This window comes from Phoca vitulina, unplaced genomic scaffold (assembly GCF_004348235.1).
Source record: "Phoca vitulina isolate PV1807 unplaced genomic scaffold, GSC_HSeal_1.0 scaffold21, whole genome shotgun sequence".
NCBI classification, from domain to species: Eukaryota; Metazoa; Chordata; class Mammalia; order Carnivora; family Phocidae; genus Phoca; species Phoca vitulina.
This window is the reverse complement of record NW_022589724.1, coordinates 26,452,149-26,466,116: the sequence shown is the minus strand read 5'-3', so window position 1 is coordinate 26,466,116 and position 13,968 is coordinate 26,452,149. Positions and strand designations below refer to the sequence as shown.

General features: G+C 46.3%; 1 protein-coding gene across 4 annotated transcripts in view; it reads right to left on the bottom strand.

Annotated features, from left to right (window-relative positions):
- The window catches only part of SPTAN1 (spectrin alpha, non-erythrocytic 1), a 61,678-nt gene extending 48,088 nt beyond the window's left edge, over positions 1 to 13,590 (bottom strand). For 3 of the 4 annotated variants that reach the window (XM_032419120.1, XM_032419116.1, XM_032419119.1), the window contains exons 1-3: positions 10,554 to 10,601; positions 1,794 to 2,033; positions 719 to 844 (exon numbers count right to left, since the gene is read on the bottom strand). In XM_032419120.1, the coding sequence (XP_032275011.1) occupies positions 719 to 844; positions 1,794 to 2,033; positions 10,554 to 10,586 (399 nt within the window). In that variant the 5' untranslated portion in view covers positions 10,587 to 10,601. Of the gene's footprint in view, positions 1 to 718; positions 845 to 1,793; positions 2,034 to 10,553; positions 10,602 to 13,499 lie in introns of those variants that run through there. The other variant, XM_032419118.1, reaches the window with a different exon arrangement.
- Between the last annotated feature and the right edge of the window lie 378 nt (positions 13,591 to 13,968).

Sequence of the window (13,968 nt, the reverse complement as noted above, 5' to 3'; positions counted from 1 at the left end):
CTGCAAGTCACTGCTCACAGCTGGACCCGTAACTGGCTTGGGGACTAGACCTCAGCAAACCACCTTCGCGGGCAAGCCACCAAGACCCAGAACTCAAGTTTTCAACGGAGAACTTTATGGTGTCTGTGATTAATCCTATTGATCTTTGTGTCCTGATCCCCAAATTCACGAATTTCACTAATATGCTCTCCCCTTTAATTACCATCTATAAATTTGGTTTCATTTACATAATCTTCTTTAAAGTATAATCACATTCTAATTTGTTTTACAAAAAGAATATTAATTTCCCCACTGAGCAGACACATACTTGTTTATATTCATACTGAATCATCATATTACAAAGGCAAGATGTGGGTAACTCCTTTAGGAGACTTCACAAATTCTCTTAAAAGGCTAGAAAAGTGGGGTGCGTGGGTGGCTCAGTGCTTGGGTGGTTCAGCGGCCGACTAGTGATTTTGGCTCAGGTCCTGATCTCATGGTTCGTGGGATCGAGCCCTGTGCTGGGCTCTGCACTTGGTGGGGAATCTGCTTGAGATTCTCTCTCTCCCTCTGCCCCCCACCCCACTCTCTCGCTCTAAAATAAATAAAAATCTCAAAAAAAGCTAGAAAAGTCTTTTTTAGAAACCCTACTTGGCATTTAATCCACATTCCTCCACCAACCAGACGCCACCCATACCAGACCAGATGGCCTCCCGTAGCAGGCACTACTCCTACTCACCCTTATGGTTTCAGATGCAAAATGCCCTTCTGAGATCATCAGGTTTCCAGTTTCATCCAGTTTAACAATGGCTCCTGAGTTGGCCTGCACTTCAGCTTCGAAGGCCTGATGCTTTTGAAGCTTGCCCTGTTGGCGGACCATGAAGTGAACCACAGCGGCAACCACATGGCAGTCACCATTCTGCCCTCCCCACTCAGGTCCCCTTACCTCTCCCCTCTTGAACCCTGTTCCCTCTAATTAGGGACACTCAGCATCCCACCCATTCCCCCCTGCTCAATTACTCAAATACTCTGACCTCATCTACACTGGCTTTTGGAAGCCTGGCCCCTGAGGACCACCGCCTTTGTCTGACTTCACTGTCTCTCAGGAAATTAGCCTCTATGTGGACATCCAATCCCCTCGAGAAATATAGAGCCACACCAACAATTTTCTTAGCATGTACAATTTACTCTTGGATAATAATCCATCCACATTCACTCATTCTATGACACTTTTTTCTCTTCTTGGACGACTCTGGTATAGTAAGAGAACCATGTGTTCCACCTGCTAAAAAAAGTCTTTCACCAAAATCAATAAGAAGAAAGGCTTTGTCCTTTTTTAAAAAACAGCTTTAGTGAGGCATAATTTGTATCACAAAATTAACTTTGGTTACAATTCAATGATTTTTAAAGACTTGCTTTTGATGTAAGACTTACCAGTGAGTTGCGTAAAGAGACGCTTAACTATAAATTTGCACCAGCAACACTGTTAGCGTGCCTTTCTTGAAAATTCATTTTCCAAGAGCTCAACCCAGACCCTCCCTAGAAACATGCCACCAAGGGCTGCAAGGCAGTGGTTTCCGAACCATCAGCTTGAAGCATCCAGAAAAGCTAAATACCTGCAAGATTTCACATACACCCTTAGTGTGTATAGTATAATACACACACCAAGGGCTTTTCAGAATAGTTAGTCCTGCCTTATGTCTGATCTACATTCTTCTTGCTCAAGGTCATAATTAAATGACTTTGTGTGATTTGGGGGCAAAAACATTTGAGCTCATGAGTTCTGGCAGGAATCTCAGGGAGATGAGACGCACCTGCAAGTTGGTTGGGTCTTTATAATTCTCATCGGATGCGATTTGTAGTTTCTCCTGAATCCATTTCTCCAGCTCCTCAGCATCTCTCTGGAAAAACTGGAATCGATAGGAGTCTTCAAGCTTCTGGCGCCTAAGGGTTGAGAGCTCCTTGAAGCGGTGGTATCTGTCTAGGACCTGCTGCCGCCTCTCCTGGATGTCCTCTGCTGTTTCCAGCACTTTGACCCCACTTGGGTCCATTTTCTGAAAAGACAGAATGCCCCGAAATAAGCACAGACTGAAGTGGATTTCATGGAATCAACCTTTCTGAAGGAAAGAATTTACCAGATAGCCCTGGCAGACAAATGAAAGGAGAAGGTAGTCCCTTCTCAAGACAGAACAATGAGCCTTGATTCTATTCCTTCGTGAAAAACAGCCACCCACTTGCTGCAACACCTGCCTACCCGGGTACCTCAGAGGATGCCTAACCAACATCGCAGCCAAACGCAGAGAAACCGGGAGAACTAGAGTTTACCAGCAATTCTACACGGGCTTTAAGGATTCAAAGGAAATGCCAAAGTGGTACTCAAAGAATTACTGAAAAATCCATTCAAAAGTCCTTTCACCTGGTCTCTATATTCCATTGTGTGGAGATTAGAAAGAATTTACTCTTACTTAAATCAGTTTTTCTAGCTTTCCAGATCTCAGCCTGCTATCCAATGAAGAAAAGGGGATGATTACAAAGTAACAGAGTCCTTGACATCAATAAGAATTTACCTAGTCAGGGATGCTTGGGTGGCTCATTTGGTTTAGCGTCTGCTTTTGGCTCGGGTCATGATCCCAGGGTCCTGGGATCGAGTCCCGCATCGGGCTCCTTGCTCCATGAGGAGCCTGCTTCTCCCTCTGCCTGCCGCTCCCCCTGCTTGTCTCTCTCTCTCGTTCTGACAAATAAATAAAATCTTAAAAAAAAAAAAAAAAAGAATTTACCTAGTCAGAGCCCCTGAGTTCCCAGTTTTTGGGAAACATCAACCCTCAAGTCTTCCTCAGGCTACCAGAGCGCCTGGGCCAAGAACAGGCTGTGTTGCCCGTGAATGTGCACACACAAAAAATCACAGTGCAACTTAAAAAAAAAAGTGTGGTGAGTTGTACACCTGAAACTAATAAAAATGGTATGTCAACTACACTTCAGTTTAAAAAAATTCAGGTTTATGTCACAAATACTTGCATTACATAAATTTTAAAGTAATGGATGCTTTACATAAAGATTAGTAGCGATTATTAAACAGGTAAACAGATGGTCATGCATCTAAATCTGAATCTGATGTGATACTAAAAATCAGAAATCTAAACACAAGAACAAGAAGGTGTGGTGCAAGGTTTACCCTGCTTTCCGCCCACCGACCACTGTGGACAGCACACTGTGGAGCTCAGCCCCAGGCTCCAGTTCGCCACGACGGCAGGCTGACAGAGGAGGCAGTACTCCCCCCAGCACTCAATCTGCCCCAACTTTAAATCCCCAGATTTCTGGACACTTTAACCAAATTTTCAAGTCAAAAAGAAAACTTGACTTATTGATGGGCAAAACCCAGAAGATGCTACCCATGCTCATCAGGAGTAACCCTTGATTCCGCTAACCTACAGACCACAGCGGGAAAGAGGTACAGACTAATGACAAAGAGCTTCTAAATGTGTCAGTACCGGGCGCCTGGGTGGCTCAGTCGTTAAGCGTCTGCCTTCGGCTCAGGTCATGATCCCAGCGTCCTGGGATCGAGTCCCCCATCGGGCTCCCTGCTCCGCGGGAAGCCTGCTTCTCCCTCTCCCACTCCCCCTGCTTGTGTTCCTGCTCTCACTATGTCTCTCTCTGTCAAATAAATAAATAAAATTTTTATTAAAAATAAATAAATAAATAAATGTGTCAGTACCACATGACCTTGCACGGGCCACTTTCCTGTGCCTCAGTTTCCTACAATGATTAAAAATGACAGGTGAAAATGAGGCAACTCGGGACCCTTCCAAATGTCAAATTACATTCTACAGAAGATTCAGAGATTTGGTAGGAAAGCAGAACAGATAAACTTTCTAGCCTCTCCAGCTATTGTCCCATAATTTATACACAGTATGAAAACTGTTACCCGGGAGACATTTGAGAGCTCTTCTTGTTCACCTGGCCGGGCTAATAGCAGAGGATAAGCAGGCTAAGGACTAGGCAGGGAAGTCTCAAGAGTGCCCCCAGCAACCAGCTGGGAGGTAAACAGCATTGGTGGGATCCAGGTGAGTCACAGTTTTTAACTCTTCAGGGATTAAAGTAGCTTCAAGAGGTAGCAAGAAATCATCCTCTGCACCTGATCAACTCTGAGGACTATCTTTCTAGGAAGCCACGATCTTCCTCACAGAGAGGACATGAGGTGATTGTAGCCCTATCACCGTTCCTTCCAAATTATTCTCCACGTACTGACCATTATTTTGTTGTACTATTGTTTCCCCACAAAGTCTGATTGATTCATTGACTGATTTTAATATAAAAAGGAACATATTCTTGGCCACATGCTCCCATGCTTTAAGACCTTTTATGGCTCCCTTCTGAGGGAGGAAAGAATCCAGCTCTTTAGCAGGACCTTGTGATTTGGCCCAATACATGTGACTCGTATCATCTCTCACCCATGTCCCCTACCCTCTAGGAATATTGAAATATTCTTTCTCTTCCAAATACAGAATTCTCTTTAAAGACTCTAAGCTAGGGATGCCTGGGTGGCTTAGTCAGTTAAGTGTCTGCCTTCAGCTCAGGTCATGTTCCCAGGGTCCTCCCTTGCTCAGCCGGGAGCCTGCTTCTCCCTCTGCCTGCCACTCCCCTTGCTTGTGTGTGCGCTCTCTCTCTCCCCTTGACAAATAAATAAAATCTTAAAACAAACCAACAAACAAAAAGACTCCAAGCTATTTGCCCTGGCTTCCTTTGTGTAGAATGATCTGCCTCTCCTCTGCCTAGATAACTCCTATTTATACCTCAGTGCCCAGCTGAGAGGAGTAAGCTGTATGATCTTGCCTCCTTCCCAAGCTGTACTCAATGCTCCTTCCTTCCCTCCTTCTCAGAATTAATCACACTTTTCTACAGATTTACAAAGCACTTGCATATACTTCCCACGGTATAATTAGACTGAGCAACCTAATCTTTGTATCCCCGATTTCTGGCATACACGGGCCATTAGGAAATGTGTGTTGACAAATAACCAAGTATATGCTGAGTGCTGTAGCCGCCAAGCAGGAGACTGGAATTCACTTGTAAAAGGTGGGGACAGAGCTCCATCATCCACCCAAGTTACAGTTTCCATATTATCAAATTGGAATTCCACCCAGGCAAAAGCCAGATTTGTGACAAGAACTGCAAATGGGAGAATGAAGCTCTACAACTAGGTGTCAGCCTACTGAGCAAATGGGAATTACTAATCTTGGACTGAGCACATGGCAGTACATTGTGAGAAATGAGGTGGCCTTTTCCCTCCAGTCGGGTGTGCCCTTGGTGAAACAGAGCTTAAGATGGCAGTTCTGTTATCAACAGATAGCTGTGTCTGGAAAAAGTATCTTCTATCCTTAAAACCCCAAACTGAGGGTAACCTTAAAAAATTAAATGTCTGGGGGCACCTGGGTGGCTCAGTCGGTAAGCATCCAACTCTTGGTTTCGGCTCAGGCCATGGGATCGAGTCGCATGGAGCATGGAGCCTGCTTGAGATTCTATCTCCTCCCTCTGCCCCTCCCCCACTCAAATAAATAAATAAATAGGTCTTTTTTTTTTTTTAAGTAAACATCTGTTCACAGTGGAGTGGAGTTTCTGTAACGATACTTCATTACAACAGGGAAGTTCTGGTTCACATTGCTGCCCTAAGAATCTCAGCCTCTTTGGGTTTTGACGAGGATCACTACCACATTGACTAGAATGTAAACGGGACTTCACTCACTCATCTACACTGTCTGCTCCAGCCGTATCTCTTATCAAACTCCCACACCAACTCCAAGTTACAGGCCCTGGCAGGGCCCATTTCCCGGTTTAGAAAGTCCCCTCGGTCAGGAATGTTCTCTCCTACTCCCAGATTCACCACCCAATACCATACAAACCCCTCCAAGTCTAATGCAACTACCCTGTCCTCTCTGCAGTCCTAAGTCAGAAGTCTTCTCTCCCCCCATGCTTCTCTTTAGAGCACGGTCACATTCTGCCAGGTTTTCTCCCTGCCATTTTTGTGATTCTTTAGTAAATTTAGAGTTCCTAAGGGACTATATAAAAAAGACCTTATCTTCCTCTTCCTCTCTGACCACAGAACTTGGCACATAGTACAGCAGTTACATTCTGAACCTGGAAACAGAGAAACTGTGGCACTTCATTATTAAGTAGGCAGGGGACACAAGGTCATCTAATAACCGAGTCACAGAGCCTACCTGGGGTGAGCCATGATCCTCTGGTTCCCAGACTAGAGTGCCAGAACCAATGATTCTGCACATGACTGCAACTGACATACTCTTTTATTGATGGCTGTTTGCGTATTCATTCCTTTCACTACCTCTTATTTTTCCCATCACCACTTTGGAGGGAAGAAAGGGGGAAGCAGATATATTAATTATTCAAAAAAATAAAAATTGGGCTCCTGCTGGCTCCGCCGGCGCAGCATGTGACTCTCAGGGTCGTGAGTTCGAGTCCCACACTGGGTGTAGAGATTACTTAAATAAAAACTTAAAAAAATTTTTTTAATCAAGAAATAAATATTTTGTTTTTGTAAGATTGAGTCTTAAGTTAGTAAACAATCAGGGTTAAGAAATTATACACTTCCTTTGTTCTAATCCCTTGAGAAACCGTTTAAGATGAAAAAAAGAGCAGGAAATTGTGTCTAATTTGCTCCCTCACAAAATTTTCTGGCAACGAAATGTGCCAAGGAAGGTGTAGTTACGTATGAAACCACCACAGTGCACAAGTTCCTGCAAGAAGCCTGAGTCCTTAGATTAATGCTTAGGGCGTCTGTCCTGCCTCTTCATACACAGGATTCACTGCATTTCTAAAATCCTTTAGCTGCTACGGAAATTTCTAAGAAATCTCACTGGGGAGCAGGCCCTTCATGACGAAGCCAAGAATCCCCAACATAATGCGGCAAGGGCACCGCCTTAGCAAGTCCCCCTGCCTACCAATCCAGGGAGACAGTCCAGCGAGGCCCTGCTGAAATTAACCAACCTAAAAGGCCCTCTTTGTCACCCCAGTGAAGTAGAACAAGTCAATTCTATACCAAGTGCTTTGGTCAGGCAATAATGGACTTTTCTTTCCTGCGGATCAGCTGACGTCAGTAGGTGGGAGCTCTGCCAGCCACCACTGGTCGTCCCTGGGGAGCTGGGCATCTGAAAGTCATCAAAGCTCTCCCACTGCTGTGGGCATTCAGGATCCTCATTTGCACGGTTACAGGAGCCTAAGATGATGGGTTAATGAGAGTTCCCCACCCCTTAACCTGATAGGGATCTGTCTCTAAGTTTACCTATAGAAGCTCTAGTTTCTTTGCTCGGAAATGGGTCATTTCCATTGATGATACTAAAAATCAGAAAAACGTTCGTATCACCAAGAACTATTGCCGCTGGAAGATGTGCTAGGCTCTCCCCCAAAACTACGTGGAGGGAGTTAGTGGGATTTCTTGGACTCTGTGTGTGCAACATTCCCCCCAGGACTGAGGCTGCAGGCGGCAAGAACCCCACCCCTGCCCTGAAATATGCAGCTGACTGATAAGGCAGGCTGCACGGAGAATGTTCCAGGCTGTTCCCAGCCTTAATGGGATTAACGCCTTTTGAGAGCTAGAAAGGAAGACTTTGGGAAATGTGCCATTAAAAAACAATCTCCTGGGAGGGGGGTGGGAGGATGGGTTAGCCTGGTGATGGGTATTGAGGAGGGCACGTTCTGCATGGAGCACTGGGTGTTATGCACAAACAATGAATCATGGAACACTACATCTAAAACTAATGATGTAATGTATGGGGATTAACATAACAATAAAAAACACAAAAAAACAGGGGAAAAAAAAAACAATCTCCAACCACACGAGCCTATCTATCTATTTCAATAACTGTCTAAAAACCCACAGAGGAACCAACTTCCTAGGACTGCAGTCGACTGTTTATCTCAAAGGAGCCCATCAACTCTGATTTTGCCAATCAGGTCTCTTTCCACGGAGAATAAAGGAGAGGAAATGAAGTGCTAAATATATTCTCTGTATGTTTAAGGACAGCTTCCCATTGAAAGTAACCGAAGAAAAATGTTGTATTTTTGCGAATATTTTTCGAGAAGACTGAAGATGCAGGCTATTTATAAATGCTGCAATGCAGCAGTCAAAATGTTAGCCGCATCATTCAGCAAGTAACATGAATTGATCTCGGGGGATAAAACAGGAATTACAACTATGTCCTCTATTGTAATAAATAAAAAGACCTTGTCAGCATTCTTACAATATTGCCAGATCTCTGGGAAGAAGCGGGGGGGGGGGGGGGGGGGGGTGTCTAAAGATATGAACCTTGGGTAGAAAGTTCTAGTTTAATCCAAAGATATAACACGCCTGAGAATGACTCCTCATATCTGACACAAATTCACACATATTATCAACTGAAAATGGATTTCTACAGAAGACCCTAGACCCTAATTAATAACTTTCTTCTTGCAAATGCTAAGAGACGGCTGTCTGAGCCAGTTCTTGGTATTGAGGGAATTTTTAAATGGCTTGGCCTCACCTACAGAAGCTATCTGCCCCGCTGTGCAAGGGGATTCGTCTCTGGAGGATGGGAGGGACGGGTATTAAGGGATCTGAGTTAGGCAACAGAAAAGACTGCTGATAGAAATCGTTCTCAGACCAAAGGTCAGATGCCTCCAACTCAGCAAACCTGGCACCTGCAGTGAGTAGTTTAGGACACCCTCCTACAGATCTTGGGAGAGGGGAGGAATTCAGCACAATTTCCCTGTGGAACCCCACAAGAGAATCCATTTGTAGTAAGGATGAAGGAGTCACGGAGACAAAGCGCCGGATCTGCCGCAGAATGTGCTGGATATAAGAGGCATCTGGAAAACTACACAATGAACTCCAATTTCACCAGATACACTCTTTTGCAAGGAAAGGGATTTGGGGGGACTAAAAGGATGAACAGATCATTTGGCTCTATGGAAAAATTCATACACATCGCCCAAAGCAAAAGGTCAGAAAAACCATCCCTCAGATTTACTTTGGTTGCTTAGTCAAGAGCTCAAAGGGGCAGGACTGACAACGCAGGTTTTTTCCCTGGCTCAGAAAGCCAACCTATTACCAAATTTTACACGTGCAAAGCAGGAGAACTATATCCACACATGTGGAAGGGCTTCTCTGGAGAACAAAGCACCAAAGAACTGTTTAGCACCCATTAACATTTTATACTAGCTGATTCTCAGATCGAGCAAATCAACTCCAAACCAGCTCAGGTGCAGATTTTAGTGGCAGAGCTGATGGTAAGCAGAGAGGTAAATTATACATAAATTAAGAGTTTCAACCATGAGGGGCGCCTGGGTGGCTCAGTCAGTTAAGCAGCTGCCTTCGGCTCAGGTCATGATCTCAGGGTCCTAGGATCAAGCCCCACATCGGGCTCCCTGCTCGGCGGGAAGCCTGCTTCTCCCTCTCCCACTCCCCCTGCTTGTGTTCCCTCTCTCGCTCTATATCTGTCAAATAAATAAATAAAATATTTAAAAAAAAAAAGTTTTAACCATGAATAAAAACAACTATTTTTCCTTCTGTGGATCTGCATGTCGGCCTTCAGACTATTAATTCACTTCAACTCATTAGCCCATTTCTGCAGAGGTGAGCAGGGACTTAGCTTTAAGAAAGCAAAAGATTCATACTGCATTGCATCAAAATCCAGATATGCAGAGCAACGTTGAGAAAACTTACTTCTGAATGCTTCCCAAATACTATCATGTTGCTACTTACCTCTTAACCTGTAAAATTCAGATGAGAGGTATTTAAGTGCAAAATATTGTTACTGACATTCAAAACAGGAAAAGGTTATATTGTGGCCCATTTTTATAAACCTCCTTTCAACCACCACTGTGATTTATAAAAGGGCTTGCCTTGGATTTATCACCCATAATCACTAGAAATTTGCAAAGTTTATATTTCTCCTTATAGGATATCAAGACATTAATTTTAAGCATTTTTCTTTTTGAAAAAGGTCCAATTTAGCAAACATTCAAAAACTGTACACAAAATAATATAGTGAGCTTTTTTTAGCTAAGAAAATCCAAGGTCCATTTCCTTACAAGGATTATGGCAGAGAAAATTAGTCGATGGGAACAGGAAACAAACCCAAGTTTACGATATTTGTCAAATTTAAAAACACTACTTTTATGACACATTTTCATATTATTTTTTCCAAATATCTAAGATAATCTGTTCAGTCCCTTGGTTCTTAAGAACCAAGTAACCATCAATAAAAAGATCAGCAAACACTACATGCAAACACCAGTAGGGTGAGAAAAAATTAATATATTCATGCCTGAAAGAGAGGAAGGCAAAAAACAGGAGACTTTGGCAATTTTAGAATAAATTTACTAAGACTTTTGTTCATGTAACATCAAAAAAAAAAAACAACAGAGAAAAACCCCAACCCTAACCAATTGGCTTCACAGAAAAGTCATGCAGGCAGGGTTTTCTCCCCCTCTTTGGATCACTCAACCTCTGCCACAAATGTGTCTTCACTGCAAGCCAGGCAAAACCGAAAAGGCAACCCGTTTCCTGCATGCTGGTCAAATACCTGGACTCTGCGTTTACGAAACGATGACAACATGATGGAGGAATGTGGAGTCTAAAGAGGGAGGGGGAGAGCAAGATAACAAGCTTCTAAGGGCAAACTGAACAAAATCACTTCAAAATGAAAACAGACCATTAGGAATATCTGAAACACAAATAAAAACCAAATTCCTGGTGTTCTCCCGATGCCTTTCTTGTTCTGTAGAGCTTCTGAATCCCACAGGGATTTAAAATATGGAAAGAGACCCAACGTTCTCTGGTCCCTTAGCAGTTCCTATTTATCTAGATGTGCTGCCTTGGCCAAGTTATACCCCCCTTGGGTCTCAGCTTCCCCACTTTTCAAACAGAGAATACTGAATATGCTTTCTAACACTAAACACGCCCTCCCCAGATCCACAGTCCAATAAATTGAGACTCCCAGGACTGATTCCTAAATCCCTTTCCATTCAGTAACAAAACACCAAGACCTCATGAGAAACAAGAAAGAACTCAAGCTATAGAGATCTGACTTGGGCCTCGTTTACCGGTACACTTCCTTTACAGAATACTATTTCCTGTTCAAAACCCGTACAAGAGGGGTGCCTGGGTGGCTCAGTCATTAAGCGTCTGCCTTCGGCTCAGGTCATGATCCCAGGGTTCTGGGATTGAGCCCTGCATCAGGCTCCCTGCTCAGCAGGGAGCCTGCTTCTCCCTCTCCCACTCCCCCCTGCTTGTGTTCCCTCTCTCGCTATGTCTCAATCTGTCAAATAAATAAAACCTTTAAAAAAAAAAAAAACCCGTACAAGAGGAATATGCAAAAAAGGTGGAAGCGAGGTAACTGCCACAGCTGCTCCGTGCCCCGGGGCCCAGGCCCCAAGTGCTCGGCCGGCTCTGCGCTCCTCCTCAGCATTCCGGGAGTCAGCACTTGCCATCAGGGCGGCGCATTCTTCTACCTACTCTGACCACAGCTGCAGCGGCCCGGACCACATAGCTAGCGGAGTCCTTGCATAGCCCACGGAGGATTGATTACAAGGCCGGCCTCGTGCCCACTATCCTTCGTGCAGGTTCAGCAATGACAGGGCTGTGGACTGCAACTGACACTGGATGCTTAGGATCTGCAGTCGGCCCCTCCCTTTGGGATGAAGGCAGGTAAGGAAAAATAGAGCAAATTCTAACCCAGGGAACCAAAAGAAAGATGTATTTATAAACCGGATCTCACCACCTAAACCTGTTCATCAGATTATTTGACAAGCTCATATTAGAGCCTGTGACATATCAGATTTCTCCAATTGCTAGATCGCTACAAAACCCACTGCCAAGACCAAAAGCATATCCGAGGATGTTGCTCAGCTGATGGGTTACTCTAAGAACTGCTTCACACCTGTCCAGCACAGGGCAAATCCTCCCTTCGAGGTTCATCTCTCTGTGGAGGTCCCTAGATAACAGCTAACACACTTTGAGGGTCCCCTTGAGTAATTATTGGCCCAGTTACTAAAAGAGGCTTATTGTTAATTTCCTGCAGAGGCCCTTACTGCAGCACATTTTTTTTCCCTACAGCACATTTTTAAACTTTGACTTCAATTTGACCTTTGAAAATCGAAGACTTTAGCTGCAACAAAAGGGAAAAGACTAGTTCAGGAGTTGGAACCTTGGCTCAATAGCTTCATACAGCTGAGTGTTCCCACAGCTATTCTTAAGATTTTCTGTTTCCTGACACCCCCACCCTTCCATCTTTGATACATTCTGTTTTACTTAGGTCCAATTGCTATGACTCCGCAATTTCTCCACACATTATTAAAATACTTCAGATGGTCTCTCTTCTATTCTTCCCTAACAGCCATGATGGTTAAATTTTTCTAAAATACCATGAGGAATACGGAACAAAGGGCCTACGTATTTTAGGATCTATTATATAAATGAGATTTGACAAGGTGTTGGGGCAATCCGATCATCTCAACCCAACTTTCTGGGCTATTGAGGCCTTTGAGGCTTTTGATTTAAAACATATGCATATGCAACCCTTAACCTCGACAAACCCCTTATTTAAAATATTCTGTCCCGATGCATCAAAGAGACTCTTAAAGGCAATTTTCTTTAGGAAGCATCTTGTCAAATTCGCAGGGCTGGCTTTCAAACAAAAGGCTGCTCTATCATTCAACACTGCCGTGGCTGCAGAATTTTGGACAAATAATATGATATCCTCCAATCGAAAGACCGTCTCGGGTGGGGCGGGGGGTAGGGGGAGGGGAATAACTCGTAAGCTATTGAGTTATTGGATTTTGTCTCATACAAAGAAGCGCCGCATCTACCTGTTATTTACAAGCAAATCACAACTGTGTAGGAAAGAAATGTTTATTACGAGGAAGGAAAAGGAGATGGCCAGTCTCAGACCTTTCTGCGTCTAGAGAGAAGGCCAAGAATCGCCACACTGGATGAAATTAAGGTCAAAGAGCCCTTTCCTCTATGCTCTCGGCTCTTCCTCCCTCAAGGGCTGGGCCGGCACTGCTGTGGGGACTGGGGAAAAGGAGCTGCACAAGTCGCTCCCCACCGAGACAAGGGATCGGGGGCGCTGGGGGAGCGCTCTGCAGGAAGGGGTATGGTGACGATCCCGCCAGGGGCCCCCGCCCCACCTGCCGCAGCCGGATGGGGCAGGGCGGGGCCGCAGCCCGGCTTGGGGGTGGGGGAGCGGGACGGACCCGGCGGCCTCGCCTCCCCCCCTCCGCCCAGTCAATGACATTCCAGCGGCCGGCGCCCAGGCTGGGCCAGGCGGCTCCTCCGCAGCCCACGCTCCCCCGGCCGGTTGCGGCCGGCCCGCCGGATCCCCGCCCGCCGGAGGGAGCTGAGAGGCGGCCGGGCTCACCTGTCCGCGCTCTGGCCCCGCCCCGCCCCAGGGGCTGCCCGGCTCCCCACCCAGGGGCCGGCTGCCCTCGGGCCCCGCTCCCTCCCCGAGCTCCCCTGCTCCCCCTCTCACCGGCTCCTGCGGGGTGAGGGCGGTGGGTGCGCCGGGCTGGGGGGGGGGGGGTTGCTGAGGGACCGACGCGCCTCCGCGGCCTCCCGCCTCGCCGTTGGCTCCGCAGCGGGTAGTGGCGGCGACGCGCCCGGCTCGCCTCTTTTATAGGCGGCCACGCGCGTTCCGGCGGCGGGCGGGCGCGAGCGCGGGGGAAGCGCCGGGGCGCGGCGCGAGGGGCGGGGGCGAGCGCCGGCAGAGCTAAGGGGGCGGAGCTCCCGCCGGCTCGCTTCCCGATCGCGCGACGGAAAGGGCCGAACGGTCCCGGAAAGAGCCGAAGCGCCGCTGCGGGGGAAGAGCCGACTCGGGGGAGCGCGGCGGGAGGATGGGAAAGGAGGGCGCGCGCCAGGGGTGGGGGGAGATGGTGCAATGGAGTCACTGCCTTCGCCCGGGCGGGCCGAGATGCGGCAGCCGCCCCGCCCTTCCCGCACCT